Source organism: Felis catus, chromosome B3, assembly GCF_018350175.1.
Source record: "Felis catus isolate Fca126 chromosome B3, F.catus_Fca126_mat1.0, whole genome shotgun sequence".
NCBI lineage: Eukaryota > Metazoa > Chordata > Mammalia > Carnivora > Felidae > Felis > Felis catus.
Window position 1 is genome coordinate 28,686,734 of NC_058373.1, and position 21,975 is coordinate 28,708,708.

Consider the following 21,975-nt stretch of genomic DNA (forward strand, 5'->3'; position numbering starts at 1 on the left):
CTGACTGGCGTGAGGTGATACCTGAGTGTGGTTTTGATTTGTATTTCCCTGATAAGGAGCGACGCTGAACATCTTTTCATGTGCCTGTTGGCCATCTGCATGTCTTCTTTAGAGAAGTGTCTATTCATGTTTTCTGCCCATTTCTTCACTGGGTTATTTGTTTTTCGGGTGTGGAGTTTGGTGAGCTCTTTATAGATTTTGGATACTAGCCCTTTGTCCGATATGTCATTTGCAAATATCTTTTCCCATTCCGTTGGTTGTCTTTTAGTTTTGTTGGTTGTTTCCTTTGCTGTGCAGAAGCTTTTTATCTTCATAAGGTCCCAGTAATTCACTTTTGCTTTTAGTTCCCTTGCCTTTGGGGATGTGTCGAGTAAGAGATTGCTACGGCTGAGGTCAGAGAGGTCTTTTCCTGCTTTCTCCTCTAAGGTTTTGATGGTTTCCTGTCTCACATTTAGGTCCTTTATCCATTTTGACTTTATTTTTGTGAATGGTGTGAGAAAGTGGTCTAGTTTCAACCTTCTGCATGTTGCTGTCCAGTTCTCCCAGCACCATTTGTTAAAGAGGCTGTCTTTTTTCCATTGGATGTTCTTTCCTGCTTTGTCAAAGATGAGTTGGCCATACGTTTGTGGGTCTAGTTCTGGGGTTTCTATTCTATTCCATTGGTCTATGTGTCTGTTTTTGTGCCAATACCATGCTGTCTTGATGATGACAGCTTTGTAGTAGAGGCTAAAGTCTGGGATTGTGATGCCTCCTGCTTTGGTCTTCTTCTTCAAAATTCCTTTGGCTATTCGGGGCCTTTTGTGGTTCCATATGAATTTTAGGATTGCTTGTTCTAGTTTCGAGAAGAATGCTGGTGCAATTTTGATTGGGATTGCATTGAATGTGTAGTAGATAGCTTTGGGTAGTATTGACATTTTGACAATATTTATTTTTCCAATCCATGAGCAGGGAATGTCTTTCCATTTCTTTAAATCTTCTTCAATTTCTTTCATAAGCTTTCTATAGTTTTCAGCATACAGATCCTTTACATCTTTGGTTAGATTTATTCCTAGGTATTTTACGCTTCTTGGTGCAATTGTGAATGGGATCAGTTTCTTTATTTGTCTTTCTGTTGCTTCATTGTTAGTGTATAAGAATGCAACTGATTTCTGTACATTGATTTTGTATCCTGCAACTTTGCTGAATTCATGTATCAGTTCTAGCAGACTTTTGGTGGAGTCTATCGGATTTTCCATGTATAATATCATGTCATCTGCAAAAAGCGAAAGCTTGACTTCATCTTTGCCAATTTGGATGCCTTTGATTTCCTTTTGTTGTCTGATTGCTGATGCTAGAACTTCCAGCACTATGTTAAACAGCAGCGGTGAGAGTGGGCATCCTTGTCGTGTTCCTGATCTCAGGGAAAAAGCTCTCAGTTTTTCCCCATTGAGGATGATATTAGCTGTGGGCTTTTCATAAATGGCTTTTATGATCTTTAAGTATGTTCCTTCTATCCCGACTTTCTCAAGGGTTTTTATTAAGAAAGGGTGCTGGATTTTGTCAAAGGCCTTTTCTGCATCGATTGACAGGATCATATCGTTCTTCTCTTTTTTTTTTGTTAATGTGATGTGTATCACGTTGATTGATTTGCGAATGTTGAACCAGCCCTGCAGCCCAGGAATGAATCCCACTTGATCATGGTGAATAATTCTTTTTATATGCCGTTGAATTCGATTTGCTAGTATCTTATTGAGAATTTTTGCATCCATATTCATCAGGGATATTGGCCTGTAGTTCTCTTTTTTTACTGGGTCTCTGTCTGGTTTAGGAATCAAAGTAATACTGGCTTCATAGAATGAGTCTGGAAGTTTTCCTTCCCTTTCTATTTTTTGGAATAGCTTGAGAAGGATAGGTATTATCTCTGCTTTAAACGTCTGGTAGAACTCCCCTGGGAAGCCATCTGGCCCTGGGCTCTTATTTGTTGGGAGATTTTTGATAACCGATTCAATTTCTTCGCTGGTTATGGGTTTGTTCAAGATTTCTACTTCCTCCTGATTGAGTTTTGGAAGAGTGTGGGTGTTCAGGAATTTGTCCATTTCTTCCAGGTTGTCCAATTTGTTGGCATATAATTTTTCATAGTATTCCCTGATAATTGTTTGTATCTCTGAGGGATTGGTTGTAATAATTCCATTTTCATTCATGATTTTATCTATTTGGGTCATCTCCCTTTTCTTCTTGACAAGCCTGGCTAGAGGTTTGTCAATTTTGTTTATTTTTTTCAAAAAACAACTCTTGGTTTCGTTGATCTGCTCTACAGTTTTTTTAGATTCTATATTGTTTATTTCTGCTCTGATCTTTATTATTTCTCTTCTTCTGCTGGGTTTAGGCTGCCTTTGCTGTTCTGCTTCTAGTTCCTTTAGGTGTGCTGTTAGATTTTGTATTTGGGATTTTTCTTGTTTCTTGAGATAGGCCTGGATTGCAATGTATTTTCCTCTCAGGACTGCTTTTGCTGCATCCCAAAGCGTTTGGATTGTTGTATTTTCATTTTCGTTTGTTTCCATATATTTTTTAATTTCTTCTCTAATTGCCTGGTTGACCCACTCATTCGTTAGTAGGGTGTTCTTTAACCTCCATGCCTTTGGAGGTTTTCCAGACTTTTTTCTGTGGTTGATTTCAAGCTTCATGGCATTGTGGTCTGAAAGTATGCATGGTATAATTTCAATTCTTGTAAACTTATGAAGGGCTGTTTTGTGACCCAGTATATGATCTATCTTGGAGAATGTTCCATGTGCACTCGAGAAGAAAGTATATTCTGTTGCTTTGGGATGCAGAGTTCTAAATATATCTGTCAAGTCCATCTGATCCAATGTCTCATTTAGGGCCCTTGTTTCTTTATTGACCGTGTGTCTAGATGATCTATTCATTTCTGTAAGTGGGGTGTTAAAGTCCCCTGCAATTACCACATTCTTATCAATAAGGTTGCTTATGTTTATGAGTAATTGTTTTATATATTTGGGGGCTCCGGTATTCGGCGCATAGACATTTATAATTGTTAGCTCTTCCTGATGGATAGACCCTGTAACTATTATATAATGTCCTTCTTCATCTCTTGTTACAGCCTTTAATTTAAAGTCTAGTTTGTCTGATATAAGTATGGCTACTCCAGCTTTCTTTTGGCTTCCAGTCGCATGATAAATAGTTCTCCATCCCCTCACTCTCAATCTAAAGGTGTCCTCAGGTCTAAAATGAGTCTCTTATAGACAGCAAATAGATGGGTCTTGTTTTTTTTATCCATTCTGATACCCTATGTCTTTTGGTTGGCGCATTTAATCCATTTACATTCAGTGTTATTATAGAAAGATATGGGTTTAGAGTCATTGTGATGTCCGTATGTTTTATGCTTGTAGTGATGTCTCTGGGACTTTGTCTCACAGGGTCCCCCTTAGGATCTCTTGTAGGGCTGGTTTAGTGGTGACAAATTCCTTCAGTTTTTGTTTGTTTGGGAAGACCTTTATCTCTCCTATTCTGAATGACAGACTTGCTGGATAAAGGATTCTCGGCTGCATATTTTTTCTGTTTAGCACACTGAAGATCTCGTGCCAATTCTTTCTTGCCTGCCAAGTTTCAAAAGAGAGATCAGTCACGAGTCTTATAGGTCTCCCTTTATATGCGAGGGCACGTTTATCCCTTGCTGCTTTCAGGATTTTCTCTTTATCCTTGTATTTTGCCAGTTTCACTATGATATGTCGTGCAGAAGATCGATTCAAGTTACGTCTGAAGGGAGTTCTCTGTGCCTCTTGGATTTCATTGCCTTTTTCCTTCCCCAGTTCAGGGAAGTTCTCAGCTATAATTTCTTCAAGTACCCCTTCAGCATCTTTCCCTCTCTCTTCCTCCTCTGGGATACCAATTATGCATATATTATTATTTTATTTTTTTTTTCCAACGTTTATTTATTTTTGGGACAGAGAGAGACAGAGCATGAACGGGGGAGGGGCAGAGAGAGAGGGAGACACAGAATCGGAAACAGGCTCCAGGCTCCGAGCCATCAGCCCAGAGCCCGACGCGGGGCTCGAACTCACGGACGGCGAGATCGTGACCTGGCTGAAGTCGGACGCTTAACCAACTGCGCCACCCAGGCGCCCCAATTTCTTTTTAGTGTATCACTTAGTTCTCTAATTTTCCCCTCATACTCCTGGATTTTTTTATCTCTCTTTTTCTCAGCTTCCTCTTTTTCCATAACTTTATCTTCTAGTTCACCTATTCTCTCCTCTGCCTCTTCAAGCCGAGCTGTCGTCGTTTTCATTTTGTTATGCATTTCGTTTAAAGCGTTTTTCAGCTCCTCGTGACTGTTCCTTAGTCCCTTGATCTCTGTAGCAAGAGATTCTCTGCTGTCCTGTATACTGTTTTCAAGCCCAGCTATTAATTTTATGACTATTATTCTAAATTCACTTTCTGTTATATTATTTAAATCCTTTTTGATCAGCTCATTAGCTGTTGTTATTTCCTGGAGATTCTTCTGGGGGAATTCTTCCGCTTGGTCATTTTGGATAGTCCCTGGCGTGGTGAGGACCTGCAGGGCACTTCCCCTGTGCTGTGGTGTATAACTGGAGTTGGTGGGCGGGGCCGCAGTCAGACCTAATGTCTGCCCCCAGCCCACCGCTGGGGCCACAGTCAGACTGGTGTGTGCCTTCTCTTCCCCTCTCCTAGGGGCGGGATTCACTGTGGGGTGGCGTGGCCCGTCTGGGCTACTTGCACACTGCCAGGCTTGTGATGCTGGGGATCTGGCGTATTAGCTGGGGTGGGTAGGCAAGGTGCACGGGGGCAGGAGGGGCAGGCTTAGCTCGCTTCTCCTTAGGTGATCCACTTCAGGAGGGGCCCTGTGGCAGCGGGAGGGAGTCAGATCTGCTGCCGGAGGGTTGGCTCCGCAGAAGCACACAGTTGGGTGTTTGCGCAGAGCGAGCAAGTTCCCTGGCAGGAACTGGTTCCCTTTGGGATTTTGCCTGGGGGATGGGCGGGGGAGATGGTGCTGGCGAGCGCCTTTGTTCCCCACCAAACTGAGCTCTGTCGTCCGGGGGCTCAGCAGCTCTCCCTCCCTTTGTCCTCCAGCCTTCCCGCTTTCAGAGCAGAGCTGTTAACTTATGACCTCCCAGACGCTAAGTCGCGCTTGTTGTGGGAACAGAGTCCGTCAGGCCCCTCCGCTTTTGCCAGCCAGACTCGGGGGCTCTGCTTGGCCGGCGAGCCGCCCCTCCGCCCCGGCTCCCTCCCGCCAGTCCGTGGAGCGCGCACCGCCTCGCTGCCCTTCCTACCCTCTTCCGTGGGCCTCTCGTCTGCGTTTGGCTCCGGCGACTCCGTTCTGCTAATCCTCTGGCGGTTTTCTGGGTTATTTAGGCAGGTGTAGGTGGAATCTAAGTGATCAGCAGGACGCGCGGTGAGCCCAGCGTCCCCCTAGGCCGCCATCTTCTCTAATCTATAGCTTTGTAATATAGTTTGAAATAAGAACTTGTGGGGTGCCTGGGTGGCTCAGTCAGTTAAGCGTCCGACTTTGGCTCAGGTCACGATCTCGCTGTCCGTGAGTTTGAGCCCCGCGTCGGGCTCTGTGCTGACTGCTCAGAGCCTGGAGCCTGTTTCAGATTCTGTGTCTCCCTCTCTCTCTGACCCACCCCTCTTCATGCTCGGTCTCTCTCTGTCTCAAAAACAAATAAACGTAAGATATTTGCAAATGACATATCAGACAAAGGGCTAGTATCCAAAATCTATAAAGAACTCATCAAACTCCACACCCGAAAAACAAATAACCCAGTGAAGAGATGGGCAGAAAACATGAATAGACACTTCTCTAAAGAAGACATCCGGATGGCCAACAGACACATGAAAAGATGTTCAATGTCGCTCCTTATCAGGGAAATACAAATCAAAACCACACTCAGATATCACCTCACGCCAGTCAGAGTGGCCAAAATGAACAAATCAGGAGACTATAGATGCTGGAGAGGATGTGGAGAAACAGGAACCCTCTTGCACTGTTGGTGGGAATGCAAATTGGTGCAACCGCTCTGGAAAGCAGTGTGGAGGTTCCTCAGAAAATTAAAAATAGACCTACCCTATGACCCAGCAATAGCACTGCTAGGAATTTACCCAAGGGATACAGGAGTACTGATGCATAGGGGCACCTGTACCCCAATGTTTATAGCAGCACTCTCAACAATAGCCAAATTATGGAAAGAGCCTAAATGTCCATCAACTGATGAATGGATAAAGAAATTGTGGTTTATATACACAATGGAATGCTACGTGGCAATGAGAAAGAATGAAATATGGCCTTTTGTAGCAACGTGGATGGAACTGGAGAGTGTGATGCTAAGTGAAATAAGCCATACAGAGAAAGACAGATACCATATGGTTTCACTCTTATGTGGATCCTGAGAAACTTAACAGAAACCCATGGGGGAGGGGAAGAAAAAAAAAAAAGGTTAGAGTGGGAGAGAGCCAAAGCATAGGAGACTGTTAAAAACTGAGAACAAACTGAGGGTTGATGGGGGGTGGGAGGGAGGGGACAGTGGGTGATGGGTATTGAGGAGGGCACCTTTTGCGATGAGCACTGGGTGTTGTATGGAAACCAATTTGACAATAAATTTCATATATTAAAAAAATAAATAGATAAACGTTAAAAAAATTAAAAAAGAAATATGAACTTGTGATACCTCCAGGTTTGTTGTTTTTTTCTCAAGATTGCTTTGGCTATTCAGCCTTTTGTGGTTCCATACAAATCTTAAGATTTTGTTCTAGTTTTCTGAAAAACGTTGGTATTTTGGTAGGGATTGCACTGAGTCTGTAGGTTGTTTAAATGCCTCTATTATCCAAAACAGCATTCTTCCAGTTCATGAGCACAGTATATCTTACCATTTATTTGTGTCACCTTCTATTTCTTTCATCAGTGTCTTAGAGGTTTTAGAGTCCTTCATTAAATTTATACCTAGGTATTCCTTTTAATGCAATTGTAAATAGGATCATTTTCTTAATTTCTCTTTCTGATATTTCATTACTAGCATATGGAAATGCAACAGATAAAAAATCTGTTATTGATATATTGATTTTATATCTTGCAAAAAGTTTTTAGTTTTGATGAGTTTCAGTTTATAGATGTTTTTCCTTCTAGGGATTATATGCTTTTGGCATCAATTTTAAGAACTTTTGCCTTGTCCTGGATCTTGAAGATTTTCTCCTGTTCTGTGTTTTCTCAAAGTTCTATAGTTTTACATTTTACAGATAAGTTTATGAATCATTTTGAGTTAGTTTTTGTCTAAGGTATGAGATTTAGGTCCTAGAGTTTTGCCTAATGGTCCAATTACTCTAGTATTATTTATTAAAAAAGCTCCCATGGCTTTCAAAATACCTCCTGTGTCAGTGACTCCCAGGTTTTGTATCCTGCATTTTTATATATCTTTACTGCTCCCAGTGTCTACCTGTTTTTTGACATCTCTACTGGAATGTCTTTCTCTCTTTTTAAAATTTATTTATTTGATAGAGAGAGCACGAGCAGAGGAGGGGCGGGGTGGGGGGGGGGAGAGAGAGAGAGAATATCCCAAGCAGGCTCCATGCTGTCAGATTATCCCTGAGCTGAAATCAAGAGTCGGATGCTTAACTGACTGAGCCACCCAGGTGCCCCTGGAATATCTCTTACATAGGCATCTCAAATTTTGTAGCACAAAAACTTGAACTCCTCTCCTTTCCAGTCTCCTTTCCCAGCCTTTCATATCTCAGTTATTGAACTGGGAGTTATTCTTTATAACATCTTTCCTTCATTTCCCATATCCGGTCTTATAATTCTCCTTCTCAGAGGGTTCCCAGATCCAGTTACTTGTCTCCATTTCTGTTGCTACTGCCATCACTTCAGAGGATTTCTGACTGGACTCCTCTGTTCCTTCCCTCATGTAAGCTTAAAAGTGATATTTTATAAATTTGTGTTTGATTATGTTGCTCCCCTGCTTAAACTCTTCCGTATCTTTCCATTTGCTCTTACAGGTTGATGCCCTTGCCATATGCTTTTTTTTCTTTTTTAATTTTTTTAAGGTTTATTCTTTTTTCAGAGACAAAGTGTGAGTGGGGGAGGGGCAGAGAGAGAGAGGGAGACACAGAATCCAAAGCAGGCTCCAGGCTCCGAGCTGTCAGCACAGAGCCCAGTGCGGGCTCAAACTCAAAAACCGCAAGGCAAGATCATGATTTGAGCTGAAGTCGACTCTTAACTTGACTGAGCCACCCAGGCACCCCAACCCTTACCGTAAGCCACCTGTGATCTTGCCCTTGTCTTTCTCTTTATTTTATTATTATTATTTTTTAAAGGAGTATGTTTTTATTTATTTATTTAAAACATTTTTTTTAACGTTTACTTATTTATTTTTGAGACAGGGAGAGACAGCATGAACGGGGGAGGGTCAGAGAGAGAGAGGGAGACACAGAATCTGAAACAGGCTCCAGGCTCTGAGCTGTCAGCACAGAGCCCGACACGGGGCTCGAGCTCACGGACCGCGAGATCATGACCTGAGCCGAAGTTGGATGCTTAACTGACTGAGCCGCTCAGGTGCCCTATCTCTTTAATACTCTTGTACCACACTTCCCCTGTCTAAGCTGGTACCCCACTGGATATCTTTCAGCCCCCAGTACCCAGCACACTTTTTTTTTCCTTCATAACCTTTCTTGTTTTTAATATTTCTTTAAATATTTTAGAATCTTAGGCAGACTCCACACTCATTATGGAGGCAGGTGCAGGGCTGGATCCCACGATTTTGGGATCATGACCTGAGCCGAAATTAAGAGGTGGATGCTCAACCAACTGAGCCACCCAGGCACACCTCCTCATAACCTTTCTTAAACATACATTCATCTGCCTGGCATGTTACTCCTACCCACACTTTTAAGTCCTGCAAATTCAGCTTGTGCATTTCTCTTAGAAATGCTGCTCCTGACTACCATACTTTTAAAAAGCCCCTTGGTTATTCCTTCTCATAGAACTCTGGGTCCCCTTTCCCATCATGAAGGACAGGGTCCTGTCAGTTTTCTTCAACGTATACTCTGCCTGGCTCAGTGTGTAGCATATATGTGTGCAGTAAATATTTGGGACTCAATGAATCAGATAGGGAAATACAGTAGGTTAGCAAGGTGTAGACAATTTAGGGTAATACATAATTCTGTCTTGATATTTTTATGAGTTATTTTAATGAGCCACTACTATCTATCTTTCTTGCTTAATCCAGATCAGAGTGTAGTAACTTGAGAGAGCATCATAAAGATTATTTTTCTCTCATTAATACATTGTGAGAGCTATTTGTAGGCAACTGAAAATGCTTTCTTTATTGGTTGATATAATGTGAATTATTACTTGTGCCCCAGTCATCCATGAAGAGACTATCACTACTTCTAGATGACCATGGGTTGTTTCTGTTTGTATTGAGGGAACATGTTAATAATCTGGTTTTAAGTGCCAGCATTATCTTTCATTCCTATCTAAAGCCTCTGTTCTTACAATCAATAATTAATATTTCCTTGCCTCAAGGAAGGGAAGGGTCATGACTGTTTTATGTGGGCTAATAAGTCTTCCTTTTTTTAAAATGTGATTATTGTGAAGAATTTGACTCTAATACAAAAATTTTACATTTCTGGGGCCTGGGTAGCTCAGTCACTTAAGCATCTGACTTCGGCTCAGGTTGTGATCTCAAAGTTCTTGAGTTTAAGCCCTGCATCGGGCTCTCCGCTAAAAGCTCAGAGCCTGGAGCCTACTTCAGATTCTGTGTCTCCCTCTCTCTCTGCCCCTCCCCTGCTTGTGCTCTTTCTCTCTCTCAAAAAATAAATAAATAAACATTTTTTAAAAACTAAAAATTTTACATTTCTCATTTCTTTCTTAGGCTCACTTAAGAATCATGTTGTATTAACACTTTAGTACTGATACATGGTTTCTGTTGTCTCCTCATCAGTGCAATTTAAGTGATCATTGTAGCTTGTGGATGGGCAAGTTAGCTAGCAAACTTTCTTGCAAGAAGCTCCTAGTAAAACAAAAATCACAAATTGCCTGAAGAGGCTAAGCTTTAGGATAGTGTTTATTTTATAACTTTGGCAGCTGAAGGGTTTTTGTTTGGTTGGTTGTTCTTGTTTTTTAAATATTTTATTTTTAAGTAATATCTACATCCAGTGCTCAGCTCACACCCTGAGATCAAGAGTCACACACTTCACCAACTGAGCCAGCAAGGCACCCACAACTGAAGTTTTTTAAGCTGAAAATATTACTTTGCCTGTGAATGTGGCATATTATCTTTAAATGACCAGTAGATTGTTATTTTTTTTCTTTCCAGTGTTCTTGAATTGTCTCAATATTCAGCAGGAACTATTTGTTTGGAGGCAAAGAACAGTAAGGGTTTGGAACATATATCATAAAATGAATATAACTCAGTATGGAAGTAGAGTTCTATCAGGCACTCCTTTTAGGTGTAAATGCTGCTGATAGTGTGTATTATGGAAAAATTTACTTATCTCACTTTTTGTATGGGTACTAGACATTTGCGTAGTTATAGCATTGTAGAAAACATACTTTCTTTGGCCTGTGAGTACAAAAACTTCTTCCCACCTGAAAGACTCTCCATCCTCAGAATAAAGAGTGGAGTGCTAAAAAGAAATGTGGCAGTTGGATAATTGGTAACTCAGGCTGGCCTACATAACTCCTTTTCCTAAGATAAGTCCTGGAGTCCCTGTCTGCATTTTGTATTTCTGAAGTGTAAGGATCAAGAATAGTGTTAACTCATTAACAGATTACTAGAGTCTGAGCAATTTGTGGAGAAAGCAAAATCCAAATGAAAACATGGATCTTTTAATTCTGTTCAATTAGCAAGTGCTTATTTAAAACCATTATACATAAGACACTCTGAGCCCATTGGGAGAGTCAAATGGTTGGAGATAGATTTCTGTGTTTTAGGAACATTGGGGAATATACAAAGAAGTTTAAAATCCCATGACTCTCCACCCAAATCTAGTGTTTTGAAGTGTTTTTCTTTTCCTCCTATAAACTTTAACTTTGGAAGTTTCCAAGGTCTGGTGCAGCCAGGTAGAGACACTTGCTTAAATTCTCCAGGAAGTGGGAATTATTGAATAATTTCCATTATTGAATAATTTCACTGTAACAATTATAATGGTCTATAGTAGAAGTTTTTAGATTCCTTACTTTTCTGTAATTTGGTTAGGTCAACACAAGGATGTGTTTCGTTAGCCAGAATACAAAATCTGCAGGCTAGAATGGTCTTGACGAGTTTTATTGGGGGGAAATACGGCATTTGGAAGAGTAGGGAGCAGAAGGAATCTCAGGCAAGGGGGGAAAGTCCCTGGGGACAAAAAAAGTTTGTAATGGACTCAGTGTTCACTTATATCTAATCAGACCTGTGGTCTTAGCTTACATGTTTTCAAGATTTATCAGTCCTTCTTCTATAATTATCATGCTCTTGATTTTATTTTTAGACATGATATTTCATGTATCTTTAAGTTTAAAATAACAAAGTAGAAATGAAATTATTTTGTTTGAGAAGGGGTCAAAAGGTTGAATAATGTTGATCTAAATAATGATTTCCTAAGAGAGATCCAGGAAATTCCCAGAAGTTGTCTGGTTCAGAGAACAGTTCTCAGGATTAGCAAGAGAAATTGAGGAGTCCCAGAGAGGGGCTCTGTGGTCAGAACCATTTGATCCTCACAAAAGAATGGATAAAAACAATTTAAACCACAAAATGTGGGTGTTCATTATTATAGATAAGGTAAAGTTGGTGCCATTGGCTAACATGATGGTAGAGAAATATTCAGATGAATATAGCATTTTCCATTCTCTAAAATATTTAGGCTAAGTTCCTAGTTTCTGACAGACATCCTTAGCATCTTTAAGCATTCTAAGATTCATTATTTAAAAAAAAAAATAAGACTATAATAAAGCGATGGCATTCGAATTTTTTAACTACCCTTTGTCCTAGAACCCTAATCACTCTTCTCATTTTTGCATGTTATCTTCTAACCTTTGGTTGTATGCATACTTCCTTAGTGGTAGTACTTTAAGAATTACAAGGGGGGCACCTGGGTGGCTCAGTTGGTTAAGTGTCTGACTCTTGATTTTTTTGGCTCAGATCATGATCTCATGATTCCTGACTTCAAGCCCCACATTGAGCTCCACACTGACAGTGTGTCAGTGTGTGGGATTCTGTCTTGGGATTCTGTCTCTCCCCCTCTTTCTTTGCTCCTCCCCTGCTCATTCGCTCTCATTCTCTCTTTCTCTCTCAACATAAATAAAAAAATAAAATATTAAAAATTAAGAAGAAACTGAGATCTAGCAGATTAAGAATCCATTTCTCTTTTTAAGGTATGTGTTGGGTGGTGGAGCACTATGTATGGAACTTCTCACAAAACAGGTAACTAATTTCTTATGATACTCATATTTTTCAATCTCAGTGGAGTGTTTTGATGATGTAAATTAGATTCTGAGGGGAAAGACTCTGATGTAATACCACCCACTTAAAAAAAAGTTGTTTTCAATAGCACCTACTTTTAATAATGAAAAAGCTATTTAAGGCAAATCAGTAAAATGACATTGTACTTAGTGTTTAATCTATGCAAGGATAGCCATTCTAAGAGCAATGTGTATATAAGGTTCTAATTTGCTCATATTTGATACTTAGAATATAGGGGTTTTTTTGTTTTACGAGATTTTAGAAATGGTCCAACTTTTTTCTCTTGCATGCAGACTTCTTAACATTGTCTTGCTGTTGTAGAGCTATTTATATGCCATTTTGTTAAGTTTTCCCAAGTGGGAATCAAGAGTACCATTATGTTTTAGAGAAGTGTTTTCTTCTTCCTGTAGGGCTGGAGCAGTGCCTACTCAATAGAATCAGTCATCATGCAAATCAATGCTACCTTAGTCAAAGGCAAAGCCAGAGTACAGTTTGGAGCAAATAAGGTACTTTTATTAAGACGATGACATAATCATTTATAATCTATATTTTCTGTTACCTTAGGAGACGTGTTGTTCTTTTAGTCTTTGTTATTCTTACTATAGAAAGACATGTCTATAATTGTAAATCTATTATTGGTATGTAAGTTAAAAAATACTAGTAAAAAAATTATACGTACTTTGAAGTTTCCCAAACTTGAGATCATGTTAGAATAGTCAATTTCCAGTGAGCATTTATATGCTAGGCTTTGATCTAAACTTTTTACTTGTATGTACTCTTTCAATCCTTTTACTAACCTAAGAGTAGGTATTATTATTCTCATTTTGTAGATGAGGAAACTGAAGCACACAGAGGTTAGATAACTTGTCTAAGATGACAGGTGGCAGAACAAAAATTGGAAGCAGACAGTCTGGTATTAGTCTCTACTCTTACCCACTGTGTTGTGTTCTTTATTCACTATATCCGAAACATCTTTCCATGTCTAATTGTAGTTTCTTGAAACAGTTAAATGGACCAAGGACGATACTCTGAAGTTAGTATATTTTGCAAAAGTATTTGTGTGATGGAAGTTATCCTAACCTAACATTTTTAAAAATTTGGAGTTCCTAAAGGTCTGTGAATCTTGTGTTAAATGCCTATCCAAATAGTATGAAATCTAAATAATGTATTTATAAATGTATTGCACATCAAAGCATGTCCACTAGAGTCTTAACTCACAGAGGAAGCAAAAAATTGAGAAGGCCATTTGAAAAATCATCTGTTTGGGATAGTACTATACAATAACTTATTTTACTTGAGTTCTTTTAACAGCTATTTCTTTGCACTGGAATAAAATATCATTTTGTGTAAAGTCTAGAAGTTAATTATTGAACACTAGTGAATTACTTAACTACATTTAACTAGCATTCTTAACAGTGTGTATATTTTAGGTGTATTAAATGTGCCGATAGAATGATTATGTAGTAGGCTATTAGAATTTTATTTTTTGTATTGACAAAATTTATGCGCAGTGCATGGTTTTTAATACAGGAAAAAATATAAAAAACTGAAGTCATCTGTAACCTAGAAATACTATTAACATTTGGTTTACTTCTTCTGGTCTTTTAAATTTCTTCCTGGCATTTATTTTTATGTAGAACTTGATGTTAAATTTCATCATGTTTTTATAAAAAATTAACATATCTTTCATGTTAAAATATAAAAGGCTTAGATCGTTTTGAGTAATTGAAAGAACATTTTAGGAGTGCCTGGGTGGCTTAGTTATGTGTCTGACTTCAGCTCAGGTCATGATCTCGTGGTTCACGAGTTCGAGCCCCATGTCAGGCTCTGTACTGACAGTTCAGAGCCTGGAGCCTGCTTCAGATTCTGTGTCTCCCTCTCTCTCTCTGCCCCTCTCCCACTCATACTCTGTCTCAAAAATAAATAAAACATTTAAAAAACAAAAAAAGAAAGAACATTGTACTAATAACTCACTGTGTAAACTTACCTCTTCTGGGCTTCTGTATCTTGAGCTAAAATATTTTAAGTCTCTTCTAGTTTTAAAATTCTGTAATATCAATACTCTGTTCAGTGCCACAGTTCTCTTGGAATTACTCAGTGTCAATGTTATCACTTTCAACCTTTATATTTCCATTATATATAGTTTTCTTAGCAAGTACATAACATAACCATTTTATATATAATGCTAAGTCAAGCAGCTAAGCACATTTGCCTCATAAAGTATGTCTTAGAAGGTGAATTTTTTGAATGAATGGTTATAAAACCTCACTCTTCATTTTTTTCTTGTTATTAATATCTGTTAAGAATTTGGAAACTTTACATGATGTAATAGGAGTTTTACCTTGTACACTTTAAAATTTTTTTTAATGTTTATTTATTTTTAAGACTGATAGAGCAGGAGTGGGGAGGGGCAGAGAGAGAGGGAGACACAGAATCCAAAGCAGGCTTCAGGCTCTGGGCTGTCAGCACAGAGCCCGATGCGGGGCTCGAACTCACGAACTGTGAGACCATGACCTGAGCTAAAGTTGGACGCTTAACCAACTGAACCACCCAGGCGCCCCTACCTTGTAGGCTTTTAAACTCTACAGGATAATCAAGAAAGTACTAACAACTATTTCTGATATGGGGGTATTGAAGTATTGATGGGGCAGGTTAGAGATGGGAGACTTTAAATCATTTGTGCTCTTTCTTTTGACATATAACTATTCAAATATATTTTAAATATTAAAAAAATTTTTTTAGTGTTTTATTTGTTTTTGATAGAGACAGAGTGTGAATGGGGGAGGAGAGACAGAGTGTGAATGCTGTCCGCACAGAACCTGACCCAGAGCTCAAACTCTTGAACCACAAGAATCATGACCTGAGCCAAAGTCAAACACTTAACCGAGTGAGCCACCCAGGCACCCCTATTTAAAATATTTTTAAAGATACTATCAGCCATTGGTTCAAAATAAATGAATGAGTTTATCTCTTGAAAATATTACTAAAGGGGCGCCTGGGTGGCTCAGTCGGTTAAGCGTCCGACCTCAGCTCAGGTCACCATCTCGCGGTCCGTGAGTTCGAGCCCCGCGTCGGGCTCTGGGCTAATGGCTCGGAGCCTGGAGCCTGCTTCCGATTCTGTGTCTCCCTCTCTCTCTGCCCCTCCCCCGTTCATGCTCTGTCTCTCTCTGTCTCAAAAATAAATATTAAAAAAAGAAAAGGAAAGGAAAGGAAAGGAAAGGAAAAAAAAAGAAAGAAAAGAAAGAAAAGAAAAGAAAGAAAGAAAGAAAGAAAGAAAGAAAGAAAGAAAGAAAGAAAGAAAGAAAGAAAATATTACTAAAATGATACACCTAAGTACTGGAAAACAAAAAAATTGGCTGTCAGCACACATAAAATTTGGAGATAGGGTAAGATTGATGGAGCTGAGGATCTGCAACTCTATGCAAGCAAGAGTCACTCATTGTACAGTCTTGCCATTAGCTTGCTCCCCTAGGCTCAGCCAGCAGGAGCTGAGAGCAAGCCATAAGGCAGAGGATGTTGGCCTGGGCTGGTTTTCTGGTCAGTTAACAGGGGATACAGGCTATAACATTAACTCTAGGCTGTAGTGATAAGAAAGCTTTCTAGAGTTCTGCTATTAAGACTTAGCAAGAATTTGGGGTTTGGATAAGCAAGGTAGTACCCTAACAAATGTTCATTCACCGCATGGAGGGCATGATAGTTAAGTTAAATAGTGAAATCCTAGAGCACACAACTCTTGGAGCAGCCCCTAAGCTATTTCTAACAAAGACACCTATCATACCCTGCTCCTAATGGACCTCCAGTCATTTACGTAGAGAATTCTGTGGTGAATGATCACCTTCAGATGAGACATCTGGTTTTTGTTTTTTCCTTTCAAGGAATGGAGAGGTGCTACCTGTACTAAGTATTCCAGTGTTTTATTTATAAATGAGCAAGGTTGGCAAACCAAATGTGAGAACCTTGCATAATCCTGAGATTCTCCCAAGGAAGCTAAGATGATCTCATGTTAGTTATATCCACAGTTCTCATCAGAAGCAGGCACAGATACTCCTCAGAGGAAAAGCTTTTCTGATTTAAGCCTACAAGATTCTCAAATATTAAGATCAAGCAAATAAGAATTCAGTGTGAAAAATCCCAAGCACACAAGTAAGCAAGCCAGCATAATGAGAATTGGCAGAAACAATACATAAGAGATATATATTCCCAAAGACTTTAGGTTTTGGAATTATCAGACACAGAATAGAGACTTTAGATATTAGAATTATGAGAAAATGAATAGTTCTGTGTAAAACATAATATAAAGAAAAAAGCATCCTAAAATTGAGCAAACAATGAAACCATCAGGTATAATGAGACAAATTTGAAAAAAGAATGAAACAATTTATAGAAATGAAAAATATGATTGAAATGAGAAACAATGTGTGGATTAGGTATCAAAGAGAATTGGTTAGAAGAAATAACTCAATGTTGTACAGATGAGAAGAACATGGGGATAGACATTGTGGTAGAAGTTGAGAGCTAACAATCAGAAGGAGGTCTAAAATGTCTTATTGGAACTCCAGGAGGAGATAATAAAATGTTAAAAAGCAAGAGAAATAGAAACCAGGAAGTAAGGTGGTAAGGAAAGTCACAAGAAAAAATGGACTAAAGTTACCAGTTAGAATGAATAAAAATCTGGCAATTTTTAAGAAGTATGTTTAAATTATAAGGATGAAAAAACACTGAGTTTTGTTTTTTAATTTTTTTTTGTTTCTGAAAGAGAGAAAGAGAGCATGAGGAGGGGATCAGACAGAGCCTGATGTGGGGCTCAAACTTGATGTGGGGCTGGAACTCGTGAACTGCAAGATCATGACCTGAGCCTAAGTCAGACGCCCAACTGACTGAGCCACCCAGGCGCCCTCTTTTCTTTTTTCTTTTTTCTTTTTTCTTTTTTCTTTTCTTTTCTTTTCTTTTCTTTTTTTCTTTTCTTTTCTTTTTTTATTGAGAGGGGATAATAAAGATATGCCAGTATACACTTATAACAACAACAAAATATGTGATATATATGTATAGTATCAAAATGGGATTTTGGAACAGAAAGCACTACTTAATGATAAAAGTCTCAGTTAACCAGGAGGTATAATAATATTTTACTTTACCCATTAAAATAGCATCAAAATACAGATAAAAAAAACTTGATGAATGAAACTAAGAACATTGTGTGTTGACTGTTTTTAAAAAAAGAAAAAAGAAAGACTGGTGAAACCACAGGAGAAATTGACCCAGGTAACCATAATGAGAGATTTTAGTGTACCTTGTTCGTAGTAAATTAAATATGTTAAAATGTAGAAGATTTGAATAATCAATTAAGTTTGGTCAAATGGACAGATGTAGAACTCTGTACCCAATAATTAGATACTATATAATCTTTCCCAAGCATTTATGGAATATGGGGAAAAATTATAAATTCATAAATTAAGAATATTTAAAAACAAGCCATATAATTTGAATATGATACAATTAAGGTTAGAAGACAGTAATGAAAAGATTAATAAAAATCTGCATGAATTTGGAAATTAAACACAATTCTAAATCATGGTTAAAAAATCGTATGAAAATTTAAAAAGACTTAGAACTGAACCATAATGAAAATACTAAAATTCTCCCTTTGTCCCTCTCTCCTTCTTTCTCCTCATCTCTCTTCTTCTCTTCCTCTTCCCTTCTTCTCTTCTCTCTCTCTCTGGAACATTCGTGAAACTTATCCTCTTCAATGAAGAAAACTTCAATTTTGGAAGTAGGAAAAGGACAGATCATTTTCTGATCCTAATTAAATAAAAAACTATAATAACCAGCTCAAAACAAATGTCCCTTTTGTGGAATTATGGAACTCAAACAGCCCTTAATGGGGCTTTGAAATGAAGACTGCAGAATAGCTAGAGAATAGCAATGAAATGCCTACATACTAGAAACTAAATGAGAGGGCAGAGGGAATACTCCTTGCTCTAAAATCCTTGTATCATTTAAAAAAAAAAAAAAAGAAAAGAAAAGAACAAGAATGAATCAGACCTCAAAGTCAATGTTAGAAAGGACAATCAAGGGGCACCTGGGTGGTTCAGTTGGTTAAGCATCTGACTCTTGATTTCATCTCAGTCATGATCTTCTAGTTCGTGGGTTTAAACCCCACATCAGGATTCTCTCTCTCCCTCTGTCCCCCCTCCATCACACACACTCTCTCTCAAAAATAAATAAACATTTTTTAAAAAAGTACAAAAAGGGCACCTGAGTGGCTCAGTTGGACTTTGGCCCAGGTCATGATCTCCCAGTCCATGGGTTTGAGCCCCTCATCGGGGTCTGGGCTAACAGCTCAGAGCCTGGAGCCTACTTCAGATTCTATGTCTGTCTGTCTGTCTCTCTGTCTCTCTCTCTCTGTTCCTCCCCCAATTGTGTTCTCTTTCTCTCAAAAATAATAATAATTAAAAAAACTGAAGGAAAGTAGAAGGGAGGGTTTAATAATGTTATATGCAGAAATCAGTGAGTTAGAAAATAGGGCTAACTCCCCATTACACTAAAGCCCCTGCAGTAACATTCTCTTTAAACTAGAATTTGAAGGGGCGCCTGGTTGAGCGTACAACTTCAGCTCAGGTCATGATCTCACGGTTTGTGAGTTCAAGCCCCGTGTGGGGCTCTGTGCTGACAGCTCGGAGCCTGGAGCCTGCTTCAGATTCTGTGTCCTTCTCTCTCTACCCCTCCCCCACTTGTGCTCTGTCTTTCTCTATCAAAAATAAATAAACGTAATAAAAATAAATTTAAAAAACTAGAATTTGAAGATCATGCTATTGACAACTGAGAAGGCTAATGTTCTTATTTTTCTCTTCTTGTAGATGGGCAGTAGGGTTAGGAAATGACTGCTTTTTGATCATTTGCAAGTTTCTGTGTGTGCATATTTTGCTATATGTAATCTGTTTCTTTTGTGTTTTTGTCCTTTGGTGAAAATATAGATTGGAAAAACATTACTTTTTATTAACTTGGAAAGAACATTTTATGTTTGTTTTTCAGATGCATTATGGGAGGGTTTTTACTATTTTTAAAGAGCTCTTAGAAATTCAAAAAGGCTACACTGTAGAAAAAGATACAAAACGTCTATTTGCAGAAATAGAAATAAATGGCTTATAAGCATATGGAGACACACTAAGCCTGGCTCAGTGATAGAAATGCAAATCTCACTTACACTGAGAGTTCATCATCCACCTATGACATTGTCACAAATAAGAGGTTTGTAAAAGCTATGTAGAGGCATTCTCATACATGCCAAGCAGCAAGCCCATTTCCACAGTCTTACAAAATTACAAAGGAAAGGCATATGTCTTTTGACCCAGCAATTCCACTCAGACTATTTACCAGTGCTTTGGAAATATTTGTACAAGGTTGCTCACTGTAACATTGTAACAAAATATTGAAAACAACCTAAATGTCCTCCAATTGGGGAATAAATAAATATTTGACTTTCCACCTAAATGTCCTCCAGTTGGGGAATAAATAAATATTTGACTTTCCATACAATGGAATATTTCACGGTTTAAAAAAACAGAAAGGTTCAGCTTTTTGTGCAGTGATCGGGAACAAGGTGCAGGATACCTTAAGTGAGAAGAGGCAGAGAACAGGGTCTATAGCATGCTACCTACCATTTGTTGGGGGGTGATAAGCAAGGGATGGTGGCTAGTAACATAAGCTATATGTGACTTTTCTTATTTAATCTTAAGGAGATATAAGAAACAGTTAACTTGGGTAGGGAAAGGAGGATGGATGAGAGGAGGAGCTGGATGGTTGGAGGACAGGTAGGAAGGAGAATTTTCACTTAGAATGTTTTATACATTTTTAATTTTTGTACTGTGAATTTATTCTATAACATCATAGGTATGTACCACTATGAAGAATGCTCATGACATATTAATTGTAGGTTATGATGTCACTCAGTTGCACTACTAGAGAAAAAATTAATCCTAAATTTGGCTCCTTAAAAGAAGACTCCTTTAGTAATGGCTTGGTACCACTTATGGACATCTTTAACTCAAGATGTCATTGATATGTATAGTTCTCAAAGCTTAAAGTTAACCTTATCTGAAGGTAATATTTTGTAATTTTGTTTTTTGTTTTATTATGAGGAGGAGAGTTTAAGTTTTATTCATGTCTGAGTAGCATTCTTTAACTTCATTCATCAGAGGAGAAGGGCACTAGAACTATAAAGCTTTGTACTTGTCCAGTGGTAAGAGTATTTATACAAATTAACTATGAAGCTTAAATAGATTTTTATTGTAGTACAACTTTGGTTTTGTTATCCTAAAGTGGTAGAGAATAATGAAATTGAGAAATGAGGGTATTAAGTTAAAATTATTTTTGAAACAGAAATCTAATTTAGTTTCCGGTGTTCTTTTAAGCATAGTGATGATGCATCCGTAAATTATTTGTAATGATTTTCATCTACTCAGAGTTTTTATTTAAAATGTATAATTCTCTTTCAGAATCAGTATAATCTAGCAAGAGCCCAACAATCCTATAATTCCATTGTACAGATACATGAGAAAAATGGTACGTTTAATTCAATAAGTATTTATTACCATTTATGAAGTTTTACATAAGGTACTATTGATAACTTACCCTGTTTGTTTTTGCTTTAATCTCTTAAAGTACTGTTACCCCAGTGAAAAAAATTAACTTGAGGATGCACACACTCTGCTTTATTGAAAAATCTTTGTATCCTAAGTACTTGGCCTAAGTCAGAGTCAAGATTTTTTAGTAGATTAATGAATGAATCACTTCTCACTTGAAATGTATGGTATTAGGGTAGGAATTGAGTTAAAGGCAGTTGTACAGGTGGAGTTCTTACTGATACTGAGTAAATACAATCGGGATCCTGAACCAGCTGTTTCTGAAACATCTTCAGATTATTTAATGCTTTTTGACAGTCATACACATGTATCTGTTCAAGGAACATTTTCATTTCAGTATACACTTAAGAGTATTTGAGTTGTAAATTTAAAAAAAAACTCTTAAAATATCTTTCATAAACTTTATTCTACTTTAAATTTTGCTTGTATTCATAATGCACGTTTTGAGTCTTCTTCTCTAACAGTGAGGTAGATTTGGAATTAGAAAACCCAATTTTTCAAGTGCCATTTGTGTTACTCGCTAGCCCTGTGTCTCTGAGCAAGTCCTGAAGATAATACCTTCAGCCTTAGTTTCTTCATCTCTAAAATGGCATATCTGTCTTGCCAAACTTGTGAGGAAAAAAAGAATAGTGTATGCGCATGGCACTTTGAAACTAAGTGCTGATAATAAGATACTCATTATAGCCATGGTAGTGAAACAGATACTTTTTTGTGCAGAGTAAATTAATTAATAGGAAGTAGTTTTCTTTAAGGAGAGTATTTACAGTAAAGTGTTCTTTACTAGAAATGTGGTAGCTTGTGACTTAACATTGGTACTTTGTGCTCACTTTTTTTTTTAACCACAAAACAAACTCCACTTTTTCAGTGACTACTTATAAAAGACTAAT

At 38.1% G+C, this 21,975-nt stretch overlaps 1 protein-coding gene across 5 annotated transcripts in view; it reads left to right on the top strand.

Moving 5' to 3' along the window:
- The window catches only part of UBE2Q2 (ubiquitin conjugating enzyme E2 Q2), a 73,319-nt gene that overhangs the window by 48,882 nt on the left and 2,462 nt on the right, over positions 1-21,975 (top strand). For 3 of the 5 annotated variants that reach the window (XM_019832015.3, XM_019832014.3, XM_019832013.3), the window contains 2 exons: positions 12,359-12,407; positions 12,857-12,952. In XM_019832015.3, the coding sequence (XP_019687574.1) occupies positions 12,359-12,407; positions 12,857-12,952 (145 nt within the window). Of the gene's footprint in view, positions 1-12,358; positions 12,408-12,856; positions 12,953-20,941; positions 21,009-21,975 lie in introns of all 5 variants that reach the window. The other 2 variants (XM_011282991.4, XM_003986912.6) reach the window with 1 other exon arrangement.